The sequence below is a fragment of the Crocuta crocuta genome, unplaced genomic scaffold, assembly GCF_008692635.1.
Source record: "Crocuta crocuta isolate KB4526 unplaced genomic scaffold, BGI_CrCroc_1.0 scaffold364, whole genome shotgun sequence".
In the NCBI taxonomy this organism is placed as follows: Eukaryota; Metazoa; Chordata; class Mammalia; order Carnivora; family Hyaenidae; genus Crocuta; species Crocuta crocuta.
This window is the reverse complement of record NW_027532603.1, coordinates 218,991-244,829: the sequence shown is the minus strand read 5'-3', so window position 1 is coordinate 244,829 and position 25,839 is coordinate 218,991. Positions and strand designations below refer to the sequence as shown.

The 25,839-nt window shown below is 41.0% G+C and overlaps 1 protein-coding gene across 1 annotated transcript; it reads right to left on the bottom strand.

Annotated features, from left to right (window-relative positions):
* Window positions 1–9,724: 9,724 nt before the first annotated feature.
* On the bottom strand, window positions 9,725–20,330 carry CHIA (chitinase acidic). The gene is given in 11 exon segments (XM_077780193.1): window positions 9,725–10,011; window positions 10,756–10,897; window positions 10,985–11,104; window positions 11,849–12,034; window positions 12,317–12,440; window positions 12,622–12,746; window positions 15,472–15,637; window positions 16,298–16,378; window positions 18,353–18,554; window positions 19,092–19,121; window positions 20,306–20,330. Coding segments are annotated over 11 exon segments (1,488 nt in total).
* Window positions 20,331–25,839: the final 5,509 nt, after the last annotated feature.

Sequence of the window (25,839 nt, the reverse complement as noted above, 5' to 3'; positions counted from 1 at the left end):
TCAGCCCGATGCGGGGCTCAAACCCACAAACCATGAGATACGACCTAAGCTGAAGTTGGACACTCAACCAACTGAGCCACCTGGGCACCCATCAGGTAGTTTTAAAATTTTTAGGTACTCACAGTATTTTTGAAATTAGTGTTTACATTATTGGTGACATGAAACATGTCTTGCAAAGTACTTTGATATTATGGCTCATAGTTTCCTCACTGGAGACTCGGTTGCTTCAGACTAATCCTCCAGCTGAGAAGAGGTAGAAGAGCTGGACTAAATAAAATATATATATTTGGAGACATCTGAGACACACGAAGGAAGACAGAATATAGAGGGCCAAGACTGCAGAGAGAGGGGGAAGTCTAAAATGGTGAGCCACAGTTAGTTCCAATGTTCCCTCTTAACATTGGCCAAAGAGTGGCTGAGAAGCACAGGGTTTGAGTGCAAATTTGGACATGTGTGTCTCTGATGGGGACCAAAAATTAGGTTGGCCATGGAGGATGAGAGACTGGAAAACACCCTGGGCTTTTAGTTGGGACCCTCTAGAGATAAACAGGAATAAGGGTAAACAAGAAATAGACCAGCTCTCAAAAAATCCTGAAATCCAGCTTCGTATCCATATAGTCTCCAAAGTGCTTTAAGGTGGTCTGCTTGCACCTTTACTGCATACCAGGAAATAAACAAATAATCTCTGAATAAAAATCATCCAAATCTTCAACTAAAGTTTATGATTTTTCATGCAAAATGTTTGGCATTCAACATAAATCAGCCTCTCATACAAAAAAAAAAAAGTAGATATAAATCCAATAGAAATCCAGAGATTGGAGTTCTCAAACATGGACTTTATAATTTTTTTTAAGGTTTTATTTATTTCTAGGAGAGAGAGAGAGAGAGACAGCGTGAGCAGGGGAGGGTCAGAGAGAGAGGGAGTCACTGACTGAAACAGGCTCCAGGCTCTGAGCTGGCAGTCAGCACAGAGCCCGACGCGGGGCTCGAACCCACGAACCGTGAGATCCACGAACCGCGAGATCATGACCTAAGCTAAAGTCGGACGCTTAACTGACTAAGCCACCCAGGCGCCCCTCAAACATGGACTTTAAAGTAACTGTACCAGGCTGAGATTTTGGAGGAAGCCTCCAGACTGCAGGATGAACATAGGAAGTAAGAGAAAGTAAGGTAAGAGGCTAAAAGAGAAAGTTGATCAGACCCTAAAAACAAGGTCAGTAAAGATCTCTTTCTCAAGGAAGAGAAATTTCCCCCATCAATCTTCCTGTTCATATTACTAACATAACACACAATTGGGTTGATCTGATTGGTGCAAATTTATCAACATTTCATTATTGACAGTCTAAACACAGCACAATTAAAGATGACTGTCTAAGGGCACCTGGGTGGCTTAGTTGGTTGAGCATTTGATTCTTGATTTTAGCTCAGGGCATGATCCCAGGATCATGGGATTAAGCCCCACGTTGGGCTTCACACTGAACATGGAGCCTGCTTGAGATTCTCCTTCTCTCTCTTTCTCTCTCTATCCCTCACTCTGCTCCTCTTCCCCACTCTCTCTCTGTCTAAAAATAAATAAATAAATAACAAATAAATACATGATTGAATGAATTAAGATTACTGTCTATATGCTACATGTATCTTGCATATAAGCAATTGTGCAATGATAAACTTGAGAAGTTAAGGTAGAACTTCAGGCAGCTCTAAGGATTATCAAGGATTCAATAATCAGGCGCAAAGGAACCTCTGCTGGTGATTATTTAATACGATAGAATATTTAGAGGAAGTTTTGTATTGTGGCCACTTTTGATGAAGACTAAGTGAAAAATTCAGCAGTTCTCATTATACACAGGTCTAACTAACATCAAGAGGATGCCTGATGTTTATGCAGATTGTTATAGTTTTATGAGATGGTTTATCTGCTTTCCTTATTTGACTATGTATGAGGCCATTATAAGCATTATTTTTCTGGGAAACCACCTGCTCTGCTGCAGAGGTCTAATTGAGTGGGATAAATACATTTGATTCTTGGTATAATATTTTATTTTTATTTTTTTGGTATAATATTTTAAATAGATTTTTGTCTCATTTAAAAATTTATTGAATGAAGTAATAAATCAGTTCATCAAAGGGGCTAAAGCTGATTATATTCAAGAAATTAAATAATAAGTTGGAGAACTTTATTTTATTTTTTTAAATGTTTATTTCTTTATTTTTGAGACAGAAAGAAAGCAAGTGGGGGAAGGGAAGAGAGAGAGGGAGAGAGGGAGAGAATCCCGAGAGGCTCTGCACTGTCAGTGAAGAGCTGGCCACAGCGCTCAATCTTATGGATCGTGAGATCCATACCTGAGCCGATATCAGGAGTCAGAAGCATAACCAAGTAAGCCACCCAGGCGTCCCAGAGAATTTTAGAAGCAATAAAAGGAAATCAAATAAAAATTGTAGAAATAAAAAGTACCATCTCTGAAAGTACGAATTCAATGCATGAGTTTAAAAGCAGATTATAGGGACGCCTGGGTGGCTTAGTCGGTTGAGCGTCCGACTTTCGCTTAGGTCATGATCTCGCGGTTCATGGGTTCGAGCCTGTGCTGACTGCCAGCTCAGAGCCTGGAGCCTGTTTCAGAGTCTGTGACTCCCACTCTGACCCTCCCCTGCTCACGCTGTCTCTCTCTCTCCTAGAAATAAATAAAAATATTTTTTAAAAAAAGCAGATTATAAAAGCTGAAAAAAAGAATGAAAGAAATAGGAAAATGAATCAGAAAAACATATTCAGACTTGAAGCGTGGAGGTGGGTAGGGACAGAAAATACAGAAAAAAAGTGTAAGAGAAAGATGAGAAACAATGAAAAATTTCATTTGCATGCAGATTTTTTACAGTGTAACGCTGTAAATGTATCTTTTCTTCCTTATGATTTCCTTAATAATGCTTTATATTCTCTGGCTTACTTTATGGTAAGAATACATTGTATGATACATATAACATATAAAATACATGTTAATCAGCTCTTTATATTATTTGTAGGGCTTCTAGTCAACAGCAAGCTCTCAGTTACATTTTTGGGGAGTCAAAAGTTATATGTGGGTTTTCGGCTGTGCAGGGGGTGATCACTATTAACCTTATGTGTTCAAAGGTCAGCTGGATGTATACATATATATATGGAGAGAAAAAGAGAAGGTGGGCATGATAGAGAGAGAGAACATTTAACAATTGAAGAACTGAGGTAAAGAGGTAAGAGAATTCTTTGCACTGTCTTTGGAACTTTTCTTTAATTTTGAAACTGTTTCAAAATAATACTTTTTTAAAAAGATACCATTAGAAAGTGAGAAATTAAGCCAAGATATGGAGGGAGATAAAAGCACAAAAGCATCGAGACCTGCAGTGTCCATCCAACACCGTAGCCACTACCCGTGTTAATTAGCACTTGAAATGCAGTTAATTAATTTATTTATTTTTTCCCAAACACAATTGCTGANGTTGCTGTCCAGTTCTCCCAACACCATCTGTTAAAGAGGCTGTCTTTTTTCCATTGGATATTCTTTCTGAAATGCAGTTAATTTAAATTGAGATGTGCGTAAGTATAAAGTACACCTCGGGTTTTAATTTTTTTTTAATGTTTTTTTTTTTTTAATTTATTTGTGTGTGAGAGAGAGAAAGACAGCGTGAGCAGGGGAGGGGCAGAGAGAGAGGGAGACACAGAATCCGAAACAGGCTCCAGGCTCTGAGCTAGCTGTCAGCACAGAGCCCGACGTGGGGCTCGAACCCACAAACTGTGAGATCATGACCTGAGCCGAAGTCAGATGCTTAACCGACTGAGCCACCCAGGTGCCCCAGATTTTAAATATTTCGAGTGAAAAACAAAGTACAAAATATCTCATTAATAAATTGTATATTGGTTACTTGTTGAAATGATAGTATTTTGGATCTATCAGGTTAAATAAAACATAGGAAAATTAACTTTTCATGTTTCTTTTTACTCTTTTTTCCCTGTGGCTATTTGAAATGTAAAATTAAATACATTGCTCACATTATATTGCCACTGGGTTGTGCTGATCTGTGATACATTAAGACCAGATTAGGGATCAACGTGAAATTACAGATCATAAGAAGAAACAGCTTAATAAAAGTAGGTAAAATACTTGAATGGGAAGCTAAGAAAGAAGAATATACAAATTATCAGTAAACATATAACAAGTGTTCAACTTCAGTAGTCATAAAGGAATTACAAATTTAAACCATGATGTGCTACCCACAAGACAGGTAAAATTATAAAGACAGATAACACTTGGTGCTGCTAAGATATGAAACAACTGGAAATCATGAATACACTTTTAGTGTGACTAGAAATGGATACATTTGCCTTGGAACACTGTTCGGCAGTATTTACCAAAGCTGAAATAGACACCCCCGTGACCTACAGACTCTTGCCCCTTGGTATTTACTCAGCAGGAATGTATATGACTGCGCTCCAGAAGACAAGTAGAAGTACATTAAAAGCAACATGATCTAGAATAGCCCCAACTGAAATAACCAAAGGTCCATGAATGATAGAATGGAAAATTTAGTCGTGCAATACTCGTACGGAGGAATACTGTATGGCAATGAGAATGAACAGCATCCTGCACGTTCACAGTAGTGAATGAAGTAATTTAGACATGAAATTTACCTACTGTATGAGCACATTTACATAAATTCAAAAATAGGCAAAACTAATTTATGTGTTAGAAGTTAGGGCGGGGGTACCTTTTAAAGGAGGGTGGATGGAATAACAGAAAGGGGGTATGAAGAGGGCTTCTGGAGTGATAACAGTGTTCCATTTCTTCTTATTTATTTACTTATTTATTTATTTTAATGCTTATTTTTGAGAGAGAGAGAGAGACAGAGTGTGAGCAGGGGAGGGGCAGAGAAAGAGGGAGACACAGAATTGGAAGCAGGCTCCAGGCCCTGAGCTGTCAGCACAGAGCCTGACGCAGGGCTCGAACCCAGGAACTGTGAGATCATGACCTGAGCCCAAGTCAGAGGCTTAACTGACTGAGCCACTCAGGCGCCCCAGTGGTGTTCCCTTTCTGACCTGAGTACTGCTTACACTGAGGAGTTCACCCTGCATGTCTTGTGAATGTGTTCAGTTATGATTTGGGCCTTTTTTGGAATGCATGATAGACCAATAAAACTATATTTTAAAAAATCTGGCAATCCTAGAGGAAGCATGTGATGAACATTCCTTACTTACTTCTTTTCAAAAATAGCATAGTCATACCCTTTTTCCTTTTTTACTTCAGTAGTTTAATTTGTCAAGTATTATCCCTATGTTAACTAAAGCTGTTCACTTCTCACTATTATCAGGAACCAGTAAGTCTGGAGTGTTATTACTTTTCCTAACAAGTTTTTATTCTGGCCTCTACTTACAAATCTGCTTTATTTATTTTCCTAAACTGCTTATATGAATGGCATTTAGCCTTCTTTCCTAATTCTGGACTTATTCATTATTTATTAGATGGTGCAAAATCCTGACCACTTCATTGTCTTATAAAGTAGTTATATCTGGGCATTTATATATTGAAATGCATATTGTTTTATTAGAAATTATTTTTCTCCTCCATGATTATGGCATCGTGTTATTTATGAAATTACATGTGGTAAGTTGTGCTATTCATGAATTTAATTTGAGGATATTAAATGGGTGGTGTTATAAAATAATTTGTTACTCAAGGTGGGACTTGGGTCCAAATAGGATTGAAAACCCCTGATCCAGTGAATAGGGATTCTGCTGGAGAATGGATGGGTTTCCAGAAGGTAGAGGAGGAGAGGAAAATAGACTTTCTAAATCCACTTTCCAGACTTTCTTAAGCACCAGTCTTTCTCATCTGGTAGTAGAGGGATGAACATAGGCTTTGAGACTCTCAGAACTGGTTTCTGATAGGTACTAGTATATCATTTACTGGCTACATGACTTTGGGAAGTTACTTAGCCTTGGTTCGTCCATAAAATGGCACTAATCATTTCTTGCCTCTTAAGGCTGCCATGAGAATTTAAGAGATAACACAGGACACATCTTACACAGCAAATGACTGACCTATAATTGGCAGTTAACAGATGTTAATGCACTTCTAATTGACCACCTCCACACCCAGGGCTACAGCTACCTGTACCTTTGTGCAAATAAAAAAAAAAAAAAGTTGCCTTTTCATCTGAATGGGTGCCATCTTTTATCAAGGCTTAGGAGTCGGTGAGAGGAACACTGCCTCAACTGTGCCTGGATCAGGGCTTTTAGATCATGCCATGCATAAACCATCTCCTTCCAGTTAGATTCCCATAAGAACATGATTACCATCAGCAAAGTTCCAAAGAAATGACTGGGTGGTCCCTGACGTGATTTGGTTGTCTGTTATGTTCCCAAATGGATCAGATAGCATAGACTTTGAATACCTCCAAGAAGATCTGGGCCACATGTTCCCATCGGAGGGACTTTCAGCCAGCTTGCCACTCTCATTTATGGGCTCCATGAGTCACCACTCCCACAAATAGACTTTAACCAAGAACATGAAGGGTGTGACTAAGATTGCTGCTAAGCAGCAAGCCCCACTTGAAGCCCTCCAAAAGTCATTGTGACAGTGCTTTCTGAAGGGCAACCTTGTGGTGAGGAGGGAGCCATAAAGGCCATACTTTGAAAATCAGTTCTGCTACAGGCACCTGGGTGGCTCAGTCAGTTAAGTGTCCAATTTCGACTCAGGTCATAAACTTGAGTTATGTGAGTTCAAGCCCTGCATCAGGCTCTGTGCTGACAGCTCAGAGCCTGGAGCCTGCTTCAGATTCTGTGTCTCCCTCTCTCTCTGCTCCTCCCCTGCTCACACACTGTCTCTCTCTCTCTCTCTCTCTCTCTCTCTCTCTCTCTCTCGTTCTCTCTCTCAAAAATAAAGATTTTTTTTAATTTTAAAAAAATTAGTGGCACTGGAAAAAGATATTAATCTGGGAAACCACTCTGATCTAGCAGCTGGCCACTGTGTTGTTCAAAGATGCTTTCCCTCAGGGTCAGTGACTTCTTTCATGTCCTTCAAAAGTCCAGTTCCTTGCATCCTCCTGTGCCCTCCAAGTTATTTGCCATAGCACTGACCTAAATAGAAACTTCTTCCAAAAGGACCGCCCAAATTCCTATGTTCTATTTTGCTCTAGATTTTATTCTTTAGTTAGAGATGCAATTGCATTAATTCTTTAGTTAGAGATGTAGTTGCAATTTTACCTACTTTTGCTTTCACCTCCTTATGGAGGACACTCTCATATTTATGTTTTTGATCTCCAAAGCATGTCATGTAAGCACTCAGAAGTCAACATATCAGCTATCATTACCACGAGTGTGATTTTCCCACATTCTATAACCCTGTACCAGCTCTGTCTTCTCAGCGGTGAATTAGAGCATATCACCACCTCTCTATCCCTGCTATAAAGTTCCACTGGCTCCACAGCTCACTTAAAATAAAATCCAAACTTATAACCATGTCGCAAGACCTTGTGTGGTCTGACTCCTCCCTGTCTATTTCTTTCCTGTGCCCACTACCTTGGCTCAACCTTGGTCTTTCTTCTAATGGGCCATGTTCATTTCCACCTCAAGGACTTATTACTTTCTGCACCTCTGCCTGAAATGCCCTCTTCCCGGATCTCAAAATGCCTATCTCTTCTTGAATGTCAAGGCTCATCTCCTATGGGACTGCCGCACAGAGGCCTTCCTGGACTGTCCAAACTAAAGTACATTCTGCCCCTTGTCACTGTCTATCACTGTTACACTTTTTTTCCTAACATTATCAAAATATAATCCTCTTAGGGGTAGAGTCTCTATCTTGTTTATCACTATGTCCTTAGTACCTAGAACATTACCTCGCATATAATAATAAGTCTTGTGAGCTCATGAATATGTGGTCATTTCCCAGAAAGCTATGTGTTCCTCATCACTACCACCAAGGTGCCCACCAATTGTGTGAACACTGAGGCCTATATCAAGGGAAGCAGTAAAGTACAGTAGTTAGGACTCTGAGCTCCGGGGCCAGCCTGCCTGGCTTGGGATCTGGCTCTGCAACTTAGCTGTGATCTTGGGCAGGTGACCTTTCTGCCTCAGTTTCCTGGAATTAATGTTATCTTCCTCACAAGGTGGCTGGGAGAATTAAATAATAAAATACAGCCAAAACACTTAGAACAGAATGGCACCTGATTGGCTCAGTCGGTGAAGCACCTGACTTCAACTCAGGTGTTGATCTCGTAGTTTGTGGGTTAGAGCCCTGTGTCCAGGCTTTGTGCTGACAGCTTAGAGCCTGGAGCCTGCTTCAGATTCTGTGCCCCTCCCCTGCTCTCCCTCTCTTTCTCTTTCTCTCTCTCTCTCAAAAATAAATAAACATTTTAAAAATGTTTAAAACACTTAGAACACAGTTTGACACACAGTAAGCCTGTCAGAAAAAAACGGAGCCATTATATTGTGATTATAGATTCTTTCCATTGCAGTAAAAGAAAGAAGCCAGCTTAAGGAGCAAAGAGGAATTTATTATATAGTTACAGGGGTGCTTCACCAGAGTCTGAAGGCAGAAAGGCATCTAAATCTCAGGAAGGTTCCAGAATCAAAAGGTGGAAATCCATCTGTACGTGTTCTCCATCTGGCATGGTGGCTTTTCTCTGTAGCTTCCCTCTAGTTTTCTTTCTCTATACCCAGGGCAACCTCCCTTCTCTGCAGTCTCTCACTATAGCTCCTGAGTTTACACATCCCAGAACAAGCCACTCTCAGGGTGTGACAGCCATTCCTTGTCTGTTGCAGACTTCAAGTGTTGATAATCTGTTTGGCCCTCTTGAATCTGATGTCCATCCTAGCCAATCAGCCAAGCAGGGGGAGGAGACCATGCCGTGTAAGCACAGCAGTTGGTGACCACTGCTATGGTTTCAAAGAAGGAGACAATCTCCTGATCAAGGGACACTGCTATCCCATGGGCTAGGCAGACATTTTTTCCTTTCTTTTTTTTTAATAAAAAGAATTTTTTTTTTGAGACAGAGAGAGACAGAGCTTGAGACAGGGAAGGGCAGAGAGAGAGGGAGACAGAATCGGAAGCAGGCTCCAGGATCTGAGCCATCAGCACAGAACCCAATACAGGGATCGAACCCACGAACCTTGAGATCATGACCTGAGCCAAAGTGGACGTTTAACCAACTGTGCCACCCAGGTGCCCCTAGGCAGACATTTCAAAAGGAGTCTACCTCACAGATCTTCCCAAAGCTGCCAATCTAGGAGGTACTGGACCAGTTTTGGGATCTTAACAGTTGTGAACAGAATGCGCCCTGCTTCTGCTTTTTGAGCAAGCCACACAGGTCTGTGTGCCTTAGTCTCACAGTCACTTTGGCTTTTTCCTAAGGACAGTCACCAGGCTACAGAGCTATTTTCTTGTTTCATCCCATCCCAGCACCAAACATTCAAGCATTTCCTGTAATGACAGCCTCCAACCTTCTCTCAGATCAACTGAGGCAAACAGAAGACTGCGGGGTTATGGGTCCCCCACTTTCTTACACACTCTCTTCCACCACCCCCTTCCCCTATGCAGCCTTGTATTTTCACATCTAGAGAGGTTTCAACCCAAATCATTTAAAACCAAGGACACATGTTTTGACTGATTACTTTTATTGCAGAACCCTAGACAGAAGCAAGATGCACTAAGCAAAGGAGACTGTGCAGAACCCTCGGGAGTGGAGACGCAGGTCTGGTTTATGCCCAGTTGCAGCACTCACAGCTGGGGTCAAAGACAAGCCCCACCTGGCAATTCTGCTGGTACGTGACTCCATTCTGGCAGTGCCAGAAGGCATTTTTGTTATTCGCCACCGGGTAGAGGCCGTTCGCTTTGCCGGCACAGAATCCACTACCCCCAGAACTGCCTCCAGGGCTGCTTCCGGAGGAGCTGCTCCCGCTCCCACTTCCGGTCCCACTTCCGGTCCCACTTCCGCTGCTGGGAGGAGCCGTTATGGGCGCATTGGGTGTAGCAGGGGCTGTGCAACCTGAAAAAGCACAGAGCAGATTGGTGGACCTGGAAGCGGCCTCCAGAGCTGCCTTGAGGTGAGGAGACTAGGAACCCTGAGGGGAAGGTCTGGGGGTGGAGTGCTGTTAGCTCTGGATCCCTGCAAGCGAAGAGATCTCAAGATGACTCCATACTCAGGAGTGAGGAAGAGCTATAATTTCAAGCCACTCCAGTTTTAATTTTAAAACGTTCTCTCTTCCCTTACGAGGTCAAAATCATTTTAAAAAATTACTGAGCACCAGTATGTGCAAAATACTTTCCTAGGATCTGGGTTAAGCTCCAAGAGAAAAATCTGGGCGAAAAAGTTAGGGACATGATATTTCTCCTGAATTACGGACTAGAAACGTGAGCAGTGCTGAAGGCTTCTTGTTCAATCACCAGAAGGGATGAAAGACACCGTTAATGAGGGAGGCGTTCATAGAAAGTAAATGCTTACATATTGAAGGTCAGTCTAATTTCTTGAGGCTTTTCTACACCTTTAAGACCTAGTCAACCTGGAAAACTCACCCAGGGAGGCCTGGTTTGCCATGACAGTATAACATGCCTGACCTGGAAGTTCAAGGGTACGGAAAGAATGCAGCACCTGTGTTTCAGCTGGGCAGGAGCGGTGAGGTGAAATGGGAGGTGAGTCCCTGGACAGTGGGGGTGGGCAGATGTTAGAGCTGCCTTTTGAGCTGGAGAAGGAGCATTTGTCTACCCTGGGCATCCTCCTATTGTCACTTACTTGCACTCTGCAGCCCAAGGGATTTCTTCAGGGTGTTGATCAGGGGGAACTTGCCCTCGTTGCAGAAAGTGCCTGTGAAGTCATCAAGGTCAATGGCCCAGACCATGGCACCTCCAAAATTATTCTCCTTAAGCCACTGAGCCTGTTTAAGGATAGAGGACACCAGAGGTCATTTCATTTCTCTGGACTCAGGGCTGAGCCCACAGCATGGTAGAGGGGCTGACCTTACCTTGATGCCGAAGCTCTTGACATTATCATAGCCAACCCACTCGTTGCCCTGATAGGCGTAAGGAACGTCCTGAGGGGCATCCCAGACCTGAGTGGCTCCATTTTTCAGGAAGGTACAGATCTTTAAAAAATCAAGAGATTCAAATCTTTTAAATATGACTCCCATAAAAGAAAAAATAGTCACTTGTCTCTTTATTTTTTGTTTTTTGTTTTTCTCTCATGTCTCCAGTTGGTTGATTTTTCTGTTTTTTAATTATGGGTTATTTGCAGTAAATAAGATCAAATTGCTTTTGAAATAGTCCTGTTATCCCTACTCTGAATGCTTGGTTTTGGGAGCCCACATTAATATGAGACATATAGTTCTTTTATTCCCTTATGTGCTAATGTAAATGACTTTAAATCTGTAGTCTATTGCTTGAAGCAATATTGCACATTATAAGTGCTCTTGGGGGCACCTAGGTGGCTTGGTTGGTTAAGCGTCCAACTTCACCTCAGGTCATGATCTTGAAGTTAGTGAGTTGGAGCCCTCCATTGGGCCCTCTGCTGTCAGCATGGAACCCACTTCCAGTCCTCTGTCCCCCTCTCTCTCTGGCCCTCTCCCATCTGTGCATGCTTGCTCTCTCTCAAAAATAAACATTTTTTTAAAACTCTAAAAACAAAAAAATAAGTGCTCTTCATACTGGGTTAGGTAAATGGGCTGATTATGTAAACACTGGAAGCATTTAGAGTGATAGCTTTGTTTTAAGTTAGATAGTAGTAGACAGAATGAGCACTCAAGCTTTCTGCAGATTCTAGCCCTAAGACTACTGTTCAGCACAGGGCATGGAATTCACAGAATTTCCATTGTACAGCCCAGTCTGCCTACCTCATAGTAGGCCCAGAACCCAGACTGCCTGGTGTAGGGCCCAGCAGGACCAGCGCCCGAGGTGGGGGCACCAATGCCGGTGTTGGACGGGTCACTCAGGATGAAGGTGTGCCCATAGGCGGGGAATCCAACGATGAGCTTCTCGGCTGGGGCCCCATTTTCCTTCCAGTAGTTCATGACGTAATCCTGCAATGGCAGCGGGTTAGCTAGAGGCTCCACCCAGCTGATGACCCAATGCTTAGTGACTTTAGTCCACTGTTCTAACAGGCCAAATTGTACAAGGTTAATGACAGATAGGTAGTATTTTTTCAAAACATTTTGATGAAATCCTAGTTAATGGGATGTGATCAGCCATGAAGGAGGATAGTTATCCAAGTGAGACATTTGCAGAATTTTCTTTATCCCCACATCTCCATGTGATTTACAACCTCATCGCTGGTCTTCATGCACATGTGTGCAGAGACTTACCACATTGAGGTAGGCATTGCTGCCAGTGTTAGTAGGGTATTTGTACAAGGGGCTGTTCTCTCCAGTCTAGCCCTCCCAGGAGCCATGGAGGTCATAGGTCATGACGTGGATGTAGTCCAGGTACCTGGGGTGCGGTAAGGGATTTAAAACCATTTCTGACTGTCATTTCCCACACACATGCAGGCAAACGAGACCACTTCCAAAGCCTCCTAAACAGGGCCCCTGAAGAACAAGCCAGACTAAGGACAAGTCTATCTTGCAAAAGACAGAGCTACAGGAGTTTGAGGGCTGGGTGAGTCACTCACTGGGACAGCTGGGGGATCTCATAGCCAGACTGGATGTTGGAGATGCCGGCAGCTACTGCAGCAGTGACCATCAGCCTGGGCTTGTTTATCTGCTTGGCCTCCTGCTCGAAAGCTTCACGCATTTCCTATAGAAGAATCAATTACAGTAGGTCATCTCTGAATCTGATGTTAGCTCCCTAAATAATCATGATAAGTATGTTTGTATAATGCTTTTCTTTTTCAAAATATTTTCATGTATTTTATCTTACTTTTTAGTCTTTTGATATCCTTGTAAAGTAGATAGGGTTGATGGTATCCATTTTATAGGTATCTAATATGTATAGAAATTAGGCATTTTCACCAAAGTCCCACAGCAAGTTAGTAACCAGGTCATGACCAGAATGCACATCTCAGATGGTCAGTCAGAGCTCCACTTATATCACTATACTTTGAACTTAGAGTTGCTGCAGGAACTTATATCCAGCTTTTAGAAGTATAGATGTTGCTTCCCTTCATCCAGTAAATGAACTACTTTGTAGGACTGACATCCCATCAAATGCAATGCTGACTTGGCCAGTAAGGGAAGTAGCTATAGCCAGGTGATAGGTTCCCATTCAGCCCTAGCGCCTTTATTTTCTGTGACTCTAATCTCAGTGGGAGGACTGGGTTCAGTTTTTATAACTGTTATTAGGATGTGCCAGAGTGTGTTCCACTGAAGGGTGGGTCTGAAAATTGTCATGTGGTACTGGTTAGAGGAAGTAGGGTATTTAAACTAGAAGAAGAGGGTCACCTGTGTGGCTCAGTCGGTTAAGCATCCGACTTCGGCTCGGGTCATGATCTCATGGTTCATGGATTCGTGCCCCGTGTCAGGCTCTGTGCTGACAGCTAGCTCAGAGCCTGGAGCCTGCTTCAGATTCTATATCTCCCTCTCTTTCTGACCCTCCCCTGCTCACACTGTGTGTGTGTCTCTCTTTCAGAAATAAATAAAACATTAAAAAAAATAAACTGGAAGAAGAGAAATTATAGGCAGGATGTTATAGCTGTGTGCAAATATTGAACTGATAGATAACAAAGGTGTTTTGTCCTTTGTTACTTTAGTGGGCAGAATGAGAACCAGTGACTGGGAGTTTTAAATTATGACTGGAGATATGTTTCAGCTAAGAATAGAGATGTTCTTTCTGATCTCTAGAGCTGTTCAACAAATAAGTAGATTGACTTTTCAACTAGTGAGTTGGTTTCTATTGAAACCATTCCGAGGCTGGCGGATGATCTGGTATATGGAATGGTGTATAAAGAATCTCTGTGTGCCTAGGTGACTCAGTCAGTTGAACATCTGACTCTTGATTTTTGGCTCGAGTCATAACCCCAGGGTTGTGGGATCGAGCCCCACATTGGGGCTCCATGCTAGTGTGGAGTCTGCTTAAGATTCTTTCTCCCTGTGCCCTTCTTTTCTGCTTTCATGCTCGCTCTCTCTCTCTCTCTCTAAAATAAATAAAATAGAAAAAAAAAGTTAAAAAAAGAGATTATCTTGGGAGAGGGTAAATCTAAAAACTGTCCTTGGATTTTCTTACTCCATTCACTTTTCTTTGGTGATCTCTTAATTATCTGCCTTTGCTGATGACTTCAATACCGTATATCAAGTCAGGCTCTTTGTCCTGAGCTCTAGATTGGTATTCATTCAGTGACTACTGGGCATTCCTGTAGGAGGGCCTACAGACTCCTCTCAGTTTTCGTGTTCAAAGACAAATTCATGAGTCCTTCTTGTTTCAAATCTCCTCTTCTTGTAGTTACGTTTTAGTTACTAGGACAACAAACCAGTGCTTAAATTCAGAAACTGGAAGTCCTCTCTTTCTCACTTCTAGTTGGTGTCCTATTGATTGTACACTTGCATACTTGCCCTTTCTGCCCTCCCTGTTAGAACCTTTGTTTGGGCCCTCAGCATCTCTTGCTTGACTTACTGCAGCAGCCTAACTGTATCCCTGCCTTCCTACCTCCTCCTAATTCGTCCTCCATGGTTGAGCCAAGAGTTATCTTTCTAAAACACAAGTTTCATTCTCTCTTTCAAAGCTTTCAGAGCTGCCCCATGGCCTTGAGAGTTAAAGTCCAAATTCCTTAACATAATATACAAGCCCCACTTGGGATCTTATTCTTGCACATGTGCAGCCTCACAGTCATCATCCTTAAGTTACCATCTTCACTTCCTTGTCAACACTAGTTGCTTTCAAGACTGAGCTCAAGTGTCACTTTCTCTAGGAGACTCTTCTTGATCCTGCCCCAGAGCAGAATTAGGTTGCCTCTGTGCTGCTTTACCGAAGCATACTATAATTGTTGGTTATTTTTCGACCTTCTACCTCATCTCATATTCCTTAAAGCCAAGGGTTATCTTACTTTTATCTTCAATCTGACACCTAACCCAGTGTCTGGGACAGAGTAAGTGCTCAGTAATAACAGACGGTATAGTATAATGGTTAGAAGCCGTGGGCTCTGTAGCTGGACTGCACGGGTAGTTATGACACCTACTAGTTGTGTCATATTCAGCAAGTTACCTAAACCTTAGTTTCCTCTGTAAAATAAAGATGATGATACCTATATTACCTAGATAATAGAATAGATTTACAGGTGAAACAAGTCATAATTCTTAAAATAGAAGAGTAGAATAAAGCAGCATGGTGCCTGGCACATAGCACACATGTGTTTTTGTTGTCATTATGAAAAGCTTTGAATGAAGGCATGATATCTAAGAGTCTTTGTGATGTGAAGATTCTATAATCCTAAATTCCAGTTTAGTTGCACTAGGGAACCACCCGATTCTCCTTGGAAACAAAAGGCTTTGAATTTTTTTGGGCTAGAGATTGCCACTTCCCTCCTCACCTGCACCAGGACGGTGAAGAGATGCTTGTCCTGAGGAGGGCTCCCACGAGAACCAGGGTACTCCCAGTCAAAGTCCAGCCCATCAAACTCATACTGGCGCAGGAATTTGATGACTGAGGCAATGAAGGTCTGGCGGTTCTCAGGAGTGGAAACCATGGCAGTGAAGCTGAGGAAGACCCAAAGAACACAGGGTGAGGGAACGCCTTGGTGGTCCCAATACCTTGCAGTAAAATCGCACTTTTATATTTCTCCCTCAGAGCTCTTCACGGAGACCCACAGCCCAGATGTAAGTAGGCCTCTGGCTTCCTCCTGTCCTTTGTAATCAGTTCTCCACCAGCCACAGAATCTCAGCACTCCATTTATTCTGTGACTCACCCAACTCTGTCACCCAACTCTGATCTTTCACCTAAGTTGCACTTGTTGCTTTGAACACCTGGCTACCCCAGCACACTGTGCTGTCTCTCCAGATAGCCCCCCAAGTTCATATGCCTTCAGAGAGGTCTTCTTGTTTATTTGCATGGCTTTCTCTTCTCTTCCCCCAGAAAGTAACTAGAAATGCAATAACTCTCTCTGCAGGGGTTGTGCTTTTGAAATACTTTAAGAAGAGGTTGTTTTGAAATCTCAGTAATGAAACTTCTGTGGATGGAATCCCAGAATACCCACCTACATGTAAACGTATAAAATAAATTGTGTTCTACCTTAATATTGAGATTCTAGTAGACTAATTTATTCCAGTAGCCTGTTTGTTTAATGTGCATCCTTCATACCCTGTCTTAGATTGTGAAGTCTAAAGAAACATAGCTTGTTTTCAATAGCAAATGAGCACTAGGCTCTACCACAGAGGACTTATGGGGCAGTTCCAAAGTTCCAGCCTCCAATGGCCAGGAGAGTTTTCAGCTGGCTGTTCCTGTAAAGCAAAGGATGGAAAAGAGAAACTTCAAAATCTATGAATCCTTCTAATTAAAATAGCATTGCTTTTGTATTGAGCCTAGCCATATACTTTGACATTGCCTTGATAAGATATTCTATAAGGTAGTTTTCCTTCACTATTAAAGACTTTCTTTATAAAAACTGTTATTATTCAATACTTAGTATAAAACTAAGTGCAATAAGTCAGTCAGAGAATGACACCCTATGACTTCAAACATATGTAGTATTTAATAAACAAGACAAACAAACAGCAAAAAGAGACAAACAAAATTCCAGACTCATAACTATAGAGAATAAAATGGTAGTAGCCAGAAGGGATATAGGGGGCAGTGGGTGATATAGGTAAAGGACATCAAGGGTACACTTATCATGATAAGCACTGAGTAATGTATAGAGTTATTGAATCATATTGCACACATGAAACCAACATACTTATGTTAATTATACTTCAACGACAAAAAAAATTGTGTTATTATCATAAATGCACTCAACGGATGTCTGGGTGGCTCAGTTGGTTGAGCATCTGACTTTGGCTCAGGTCATGATCTCACAGTTCATGGGTTCAAGTCCTGCATTGGGCTCCTTGCTGACAGTGTCGAGCCTGCTTGGGATTCTTTCTCTCCCTCTCTTTTCACCCCTCATCTGCTCTCACTCTCTCTCCCAAAAATAAATACATTTAAAATACATTTAAAAAAATGCACTCGGAATTCTTTAGAGAAGTCCAAATTATGGGGCTGGATTTTGTAAAATTAGAAATCTATTAGCAGTAATATACATAAAACTTAAAAGCATAATTAAATCATATTCTATTCCATCAGATGAAATGGTAAATATTGCTTGAGCATAATTGCTTTCTCAGCCTCCAAGATGATGAATATAAATTAATTGCTTAAAATTATGTACATTTTCTGGAATAGCAGTGCTCAAACAGTTTATACTGGGATGGGAAAACATTAAAATTCTGGGTTTATAACCTCTTTCTCAGAGATTCTGATTTATTTGGAAATCTCTGATTTATTTGGATTGGGAGAGGGACTGGCATATTTATCAGGTACCTCGTGATTTTGATTCATAGTCAATGGATCATAGTTCAAGAAGTACCACTCTAAAGGAGTTTATTTCCTGTTTATCATGATTTAAATTCTAGTAGCTACATTCAAGATAGTACCACTACTAATGGTAGCAATGGCCTCTAGCCTTATTTCTCCTAGAAATAGCTAAATTGAGCAAATCAGAAATTAAAAGATACTAGGGTTATGGTTTCTTTGTTTTGCTTCATTTTTACACAAATGGAACTTTTAAAATATAGCAGACACTTTGATTTTTTTTTTTTAGTTCAGTGATATCTAATCTTCAGTATCTCCCACCTCCTGCTCTCTGATGTGAGTAGCTAAGATGGCTGGCAGTTTCTTAGGTCATAAAAAAAGATATTGACAGGGAATCGAAGAAACAGAGCTGATATATTTTGAATACCTTCTAGAGAAGGCAATATGTTATCTATATGCTTGCTGCTTAAAGTATAGCTCCTGGACCAGAAATATTAGCATCCTCTGGGAGCTTGTTTGAAATGCAGAATCTTGGTCTCCACCCCAGACTTGCTGTGCCTGAATTCATTTTAAGAAGATCCCAGGTGAGGGGCGCCTGGGTGGCTTAGTCGGTTAAGTGTCCGACTTTCGCTTAGGTGATGATCTCGTGGTTCATGGGTTCGAGCCCCGCGTCGGGCTCTGTGCTGACTGCCAGCTCAGAGCCTGGAGCTTGTTTCAGAGTCTGTGTCTCCCTCTCTCTCTGACCCTCCCCTGTTCACGCTGTCTCTCTCTCTCTCTCCTAGAAATAAATAAAAAAATATTTAAAAAAAAAAAAGAAGATCCCAGGTGATTTGTTTCCACATTAATGTTTGGGAAGCACCGACCTAGGAGATAGATACCAAATTATACATCTCCCCCGCTCTTACTTGTTTTTCAGGCCATTGAAAGCTTGATAGAAAGTCACATCATCCCATTCGATGGTGGTGATCTCGTTGTTCCGCATCCCAGCAAACGCATAGATCAGGTGAGTACAGAGGCAGGGGTCAATGTCATCAGGCTTGAAGCGCCCCAGGCCTGGCCGATACTGGGCCCAGTTAGTGAAGTAGCATGTCAGCTGGTAAGCAGAACCTGGAAGTAGTAAGAAGTGAAAACAATGACCTGATGTAGGTGCCCCTGAAATGCGCTGTGAATTTTGGTCTTACCTCTGTTTTCCTCCCTTTGCCTCAATGCCTGATCTCTGTGTGGTGGTGCCGAATATAAATACCCTTGTAGATGAGTTCAAAGATTCTAACTTGGGAACTAGTCACTGACTTGGAGTTGGCTATTTTCAACTTCTACAGATTCATTTGGGGATCTTAAGCCTAAGAACCACTTATGAAAAGATGTCCAGTAGTCCTGTGAAGCCCAGTGAATACCAGTTGATAACACCCAGTGGTCATGCTAAAGAGAATAGCAGTGACATCAGTTCAAAACAACAGTTTCTCCCAATGTCAACCCATCTATCTATGAAGTAGACAGTAGCTTCCTTTCCCTTATATGACTTATCTCTTGATTTACTTAAAAAATACATTAATCGACAATTGCATTATTACTAATTTATAAAGATTTGTGTTTTATGGTAGGAAAAGGTTGTCTCAGAGATAAAAGACAGAGTTCATGACTTACCTAGCTGAGCATTCAGCAGAAGGGCCAGACCTATAGTGAAAGAAAATACATATATTCTGAACCAATTGTCTGTATCCTGTAGAATCTAATTCTGAGGCCTGGGTGCCATCTTATTTGCCATAACTTGTTATAGCCCAGTGGCATTTATGGATTATGCTGAAGAGTAGGCTTTTCAGTGAAGGCACCAATAGATTGACACTTCCTTCCTCTTAGTCAGAAATGGCCGTGACACTCTCTTCTTCCACCTTCCATGTCAGCAATAAATGTTACTGAATGCAGAATTCAAAGTCTACTGTCTGTGGAAGATGTACTTACTAAAATTACTCAGAATGTACTCTACTCAATAAGTATGTACACGTCCATCCATGCTTCACTTCCCTGAACTGGGATGAGGACAGCCTTCCACAGACAAGACATCCTCTAAAGCAATAAATTCATTATCTCCTGGAGCTTGGATTTTTCTTTTCTTTTTTTTTTTTTGGAACCACCTTTTAGGAGCCCTTACGGTAGAAGAAAAGAATCATGAACTGTGAGGCAAGACTCCAGATGCCTCTCCCTGATTCCACCAGAGCACTTCTGACGTCATTGAGCTACAGTTTTCATTCAGAAAAGTTCTGAAACTATGAAAAGCTTGTAAACCACAGCTCTAGAACAACTAATAAACTATGGCTATAACATGGCTCTAAACAATTTACTCACTTAACCCCTTTAAATAACTGAATTTCTAGTGGACATTTTTATGATATATTAGCATCTCAGCAGGATAGTAGGGGATAAAAGAGAAGTAACCCTGAAAACAGTAGAACAAAGAAAACTTGCATAATTCTATCTCAGTTCCTACTAATTTTCATCCCTGGAAAAGTAAGACCTAGGATGCAAGCATGTAAATAAAAATAATAGCAATTAAAATGACGTGGTGCAGGAAAATGAATGGAGAACAAGAAACCATTGATAAGGGACAAGAGAGTAAGACAAGCATGAAGGAAACAAGCCTTTCTTTTAGGAACATGTCCATGGTATCAGTGAAGGTAGAAATGTTACTAGAGTCAACTGAAATTAAGAGACTATGATTTGTGTATGTCAGGATTCTCTTGGAAACTTGAAATGATGAACAAAGAATAGAAGAGCCTAAAGGCGTAATGCAAAGGCTGTCAGATCCAGAGAGAAAAAGGGATCAGGTAAGAGTAAGGCTCCATCTCTGACTGCAGACTCACCTGTGAGGAGAATAAGCTTTGCCATGGCTGTTGTTGGTACTGGTCTGGCAGAGAGAGCCTGGATTTGCTTTTTATACCATCCGAGTCCCAGGTATCATGAGGGCGTCCAAGTGGACAACGATGAACTCAGATGTGTATATAGCTAATCAGTAAATCAACAGATGTCCTCTCCTACAAACCTTAGACCTCCAACCTACACTCTCTCACTACCACCACTTTCTCTGCTCAGTAACAACAAAGTAATGCTATGACCCCTAATAAGGTGGTGGAGACCATCACAATGGAAACCACTGCTTAATGGCTTTAATGGCAGTTCCCAGGGCTGATAAGCATCTGTTTAAACATTCTGGTTACGTTTTTATGATGTGGACATTTTGTGCTTGGCATCAAAGTGTGTCTTTATTGAAAAGTAAATAATAAAAACCCTTAGAAGTTATTAGCTGCTTTAAAACCTTTTTTCCTCATGGAATTATTCATGTATAATTTGTACAATCAGTACAAACTTTCCATCTTTAGGTGCTACTTTCTGAACACGTTACCCACACCTGTTCTTAGGAATGACTTTAAGTCATGATTATATGATACTTTTATCTAAGAATGTGTGATTTCCAAAAGGTCCCCACTGAAGGTCAACAAGAACTCATTGGTGCTCCATAGTTCCAAATTACATCCAGAAGATGTTAAAAAATAGTTTGCATTGCCAATGGGTAGAGATGATGGTGATGGTATTGGAAGGAATCTCTTTTTATGTCTCTATTATGTCTAGAATTTTATGTTTAAAATTAATTTCAATCAATCTCTCTAAACATTATCCACACCATCATCCTGTCAAAAATTTCCATTTTAGCCAAAATGGTCTGTTTTGTTGTCCCCAAACATGTCTTGTGCACCTTTGCTTATACAGTCTCTCCACCTTCAAAGTCTTGTCTTTTCACTTTCCTTATGATGTCTTATGATTTTAAAAAGTTCTCAATTGTAAGGTAGTCAAATATATACAACTTTTCCTTTATGGCTTACTTTTGTGTATATGTGTATCTTATTTGAAAACAAAAAATCCCTCCCTACCCTGAGAATAGAAATATTCTTTTATATTTTCTTCTAAACTTCTTAATGTTGCCTTTAAATTGAAGTCCTTAATTCATCAAATTTGTTTTTGCATATAGTGTATGGATTAATTTTATTTTGTTCTGTAACTAGTCGTCCCAGTATCATTTATGAATAATCCATCTTTCTTTTTTTTAAATTTTTTTTTAATTTTTATTTATTTCTAGGAGAGAGAGAGAGACAGCGTGAGCAGGGGAGGGTCAGAGAGAGAGGGAGTCACAGACTCTGAAACAGGCTCCAGGCTCTGAGCTGGCAGTCAGCACAGAGCCCGACGCGGGGCTTGAACCCACGAACCGCGAGATCATGACCTAAGCGAAAGTCGGACGCTTAACCGACTAAGCCACCCAGGCACCCCGAATAATCCATCTTTCTTACACTTACCTAAAAAACCACTTCTATCATAACTCAGACCTGTCACATGTAATATTATCTGGTCACATCTCACACCACCAGTCCCACCTCCTATTACATACACTGCTCTTATATCCTCAGGAATGTCTTAGTCATCATGGCTCTTTATGTTCCTACTTCAATTTTATAATTCACTTGTCAAGTTTCATGAGAAACATCATTGGAATTTTGATCGGAATTACACGGAATAACATTGGGGAAAATGGAGATTTTCTGTCTTTCTATCCATGAATATGGGTTGCCTCTCAAATTATTTACATCTTTTGGGGTGCCTGGGTGGCTCAGTTGGTTAAGCATTTGATTCTTGATTTGGGCTCAGGTCATGATCTCTCACAGTTCAAGGATCGAGCCCCACATTGGGCTCTGTGCTGACAGTGCAGAGCCTGCTTGGGATTCTCTCTCTCCCTCTCTCTCTGCCCAGCAGCCCCCCCCACCCCTGCTTGCACACATACCCATTCTCTTTCTCTCTCAAAAGAAATAAACATTTAAAAATATTTACATCTTTTTAAACATCTGTTAATAAAGTAATTTTCTCCATAATGGTTTTTCACATCATTTGAAAAAGGTGTATTCCAAGGTACCATATATATTTTGTCTCTATTATAAATGGTATTATTTAAGCTGCATTTTCTGTTTATTGCTTGTGTATACAAATGCAATTAATTTTTATATAAACATTTGAGTCCAGCAACATTATTAAGCATGCTTATTAGTTTACATAATTTTCTATGCTTTTGTTTTATTTCCTATGTAGTGAATCATATCATCTGAGAACAATGGCAGGTTTATTTTTTCATTTCTAACATGCATAGCTAAAGAGCCACTACGTAAAAGAACAGTGAGAGACTGGCCCATGTGGTCAGTCTAGGTTAGAATGCCAGTTTATTCACAAAGAGGGACACAACTGGCAAAAATACTGCCAGTCAATTGCATAGAGCAATGTGGCATACAACCACACCTGCCTGGCATAGTGGTTCCGATGGGACAGAACAGAGGACCAAAGTGGGCTCCAGAACCGTAGATGTGGATTACAATCCTGGTTCTCCTTCTTACTAGATATGTACATTAAACAAGTTATTCTACCTGTTGGCTTCAGTTTCTTCACTCATAACCTCTGCATAATAATAGTTCTTATAGGGTCATTGTGAGGGTGAAATGACATCACCTGTGTAAAACACCTTGCACTGCACTTAGCACATTTTAGGTATTTAATACATTGTAGCCATTATTATTCTTCCAAAACTGAGGATCTGAAATCCTTGGATAGCTAAGGAAGAATCATGGGTGCTGGGGGAGTTTGCACACTAAACTTTGTGTGATTAATGACATGTTTCAAACACGATTTTGTTAGTTTTTTAATATAGATTTTAAATAAAATATCAATTTATTAGAAAATTCTAGTTGCTTTTTGCTTTATTTTCTCAGCTGGCAGAGCTACTACTGCTATTCTCTGTGTGTTTGTAGAGAAGAATATATAAATTAATTTTTGTTAATCAATTAAAGTAATTAACAAAATGGTTATCGTATCCGGAGAAATGGTCGCTCCTACATGAAAAAGACTATTGTTAGAATCTGGCAAAGAGGAAACAAAAGTCTTTCAAAATGGTGAATTTCCTGCTCTGGAGATGTTCAAGTATAGGCTGGAAGATATCTGAGGTCACTTCATAAAGGGCTTTGATGGTCAATAGACAATAGATTTGCTGACTGTTAGAGCCTCTTCTAGCCCATTTGATTCTTACTATTTCCCCAAGAAGGAGGCAAGCTAGACTTTTTGTTACTTTATACAGATGAGGAAATGGAGAATGAGAATTTGATGAAATTAAACAGTCAGATGTGTAGCCTGAACAGAGGCTCAGAGCTGCTGACTCCTAGTCCAGTATTTCCCTTTCTTCCTGCTGAATTCTATTTCTACTAATGCAACCTAAGACTGTATTATCTTTTGCAACAACTTCATTATGTGGTTGTTTGATATGGAGTTTCTTACACAAAATAGACTCAAATCTCACTCACTCAGTGCTTGGGAAATAGATTTTTTTTGTAACCCTATGCATATTTTCATTATATATATCATTGTTTTGTGTCACCTGTTTATAGTCTACATTTCCTACTAATAGGTAAGCTCCTTGGAGGCAGGTACTATTTTTTATGCATCTCCGTATCTCTATGACTTAAGTAGTTCTTGGAATTTCAAAGATGAGACTACAATGAAGTTGAGGAGGGCTATGACTCCTGCCCCATAGAAAGGTGACTCCTTTGTATCCAGAACAAATAATAGACACAGAGTCTTGGAAGGGAATACTGGAAAGCCAAATGGTTAGGTGAACTTTCTGCAGAGTGCGGGTGTCACTTTCTTGAGAATGGAGGCGAAAGATCCCCTCATGGGCACAGTATACTGGCCAGAATGTGTCACATATAGCCAGGGTTGAGCAGTCATTGACTGTCCTCCTTACTGATAAACATAAGCATTCTGTGGAGTTGAACAAGGCCATTACTGGGAGATGCAATACAAAGGTCAAATCATAACTGAGTAATGACTACAACATGGGTCCCAAGTCAGCTCTATTGACCATGGAGCCAGTAATATCCCAGAGGGAAGGAAATCTCCTGCATGGCCTACTGGCCTAGGACCTGCAATCCTTCCCTAACAGTGGGTTACATTGGCAGATACTGGGTGGTACAATGCAATAACATATTCTAAAAGGAGAGTGACATTAGGAGACACCAGAATGGCCCCTCGCTCTTCCCAGTTGTACCCATTTCTGGACTATTTCTAAATTCAATCAGAGAAAGACAAAAACCATATGATTTCACTCATGTGTGGAATTTAAGAAACAAAACCAATGAATATTGGGGAGAGAAAAACCAAGAAACAGACTCCTAACTATAGAGAACAAACTGATGGTTACTAGAGGGAATGTGGGAGGTGGGGCAGGGGTTCAATAGGCGATGAAACTTGAGGAGTGCACTTGTGGTAAGCACTGGGAGTTATATGTCAGTGTTGAATCACTAAATTCTACACCTGAAACTTATATTACACTGTATGTTTACTAACTGGAATTTAAATAAAAACCTTGGAAAAAATAAATTTGGTAGCATGAAGATTAGCAAAAGGGTCCACCATCTGTGAGAGTTGCATTTAAGAACTTGGGGCAACCTGATTGATAATTCTCCTCAGAGGATCTAGTGCAAGACAGTGAGAATGTATCACCACCCTCCACATCCAATGGTTTCAGAGGTTTCCTTCCTACCTTGCAAGGGATTTTTTTCTACCTCCATAAATTTCGATGGCATTTTCCTCATACCTGGGACCATCACCTAGGTGGGAATCCTGCACCAACACTTTCCCATTCCCATGGTCATGCAGTAGTTGGGGCACTTGATTTGCACCAGCACCAGGGTAAGAATGGCTTCTCAGTGCCCACGTGGTGGAGTATTGGGCCCTGAGTGGGGGAAAGGTAACGGCAAAGCTGCAATTGGGTAAACCCTCAACAGCCAGGTAAAGTTAGCAGTGCCCCAGGCTATTCTCCGCCTGTTCCTTAGTGCAGCAGTCCTGATTTCACAGTTGCTAAGACAGGGTTGAGGGAACAGAAAGAAAGAACTGTGGGAAGGGATATCTGGATTGGGTCCCCAAATCACAGTTGTTCAGCACCAGAAAACTTCCTGTCCTCAGACTCCTAGGTTCCTAACAGATGGCTGAGAACAGATGGGCTGTTGCTGGGAATGGCTCTATTTAGGATATTTATAGCATTGGGTGAGCAATCCAGTTAGCATACCATTTGGAGTGAACACTAGGCTTAAGCAGTTTGTCTTTGTCTTTGTGTTGACGTATCTGCATTCTCTCACTCTCATCCTCTGTGGGTAATAAGAAACATGAAATAGCCATCAGATTAGGTTTGGACATTGTCTTAATTTGCTTGGGCAACCATAACGAAATACCATAGATTGGATGACTTGAACAACAGAAATTTATTTTCTCATTGTTCTGGAGGTTGGAAAGTCTCAGATCAAGGTTCCGGCAG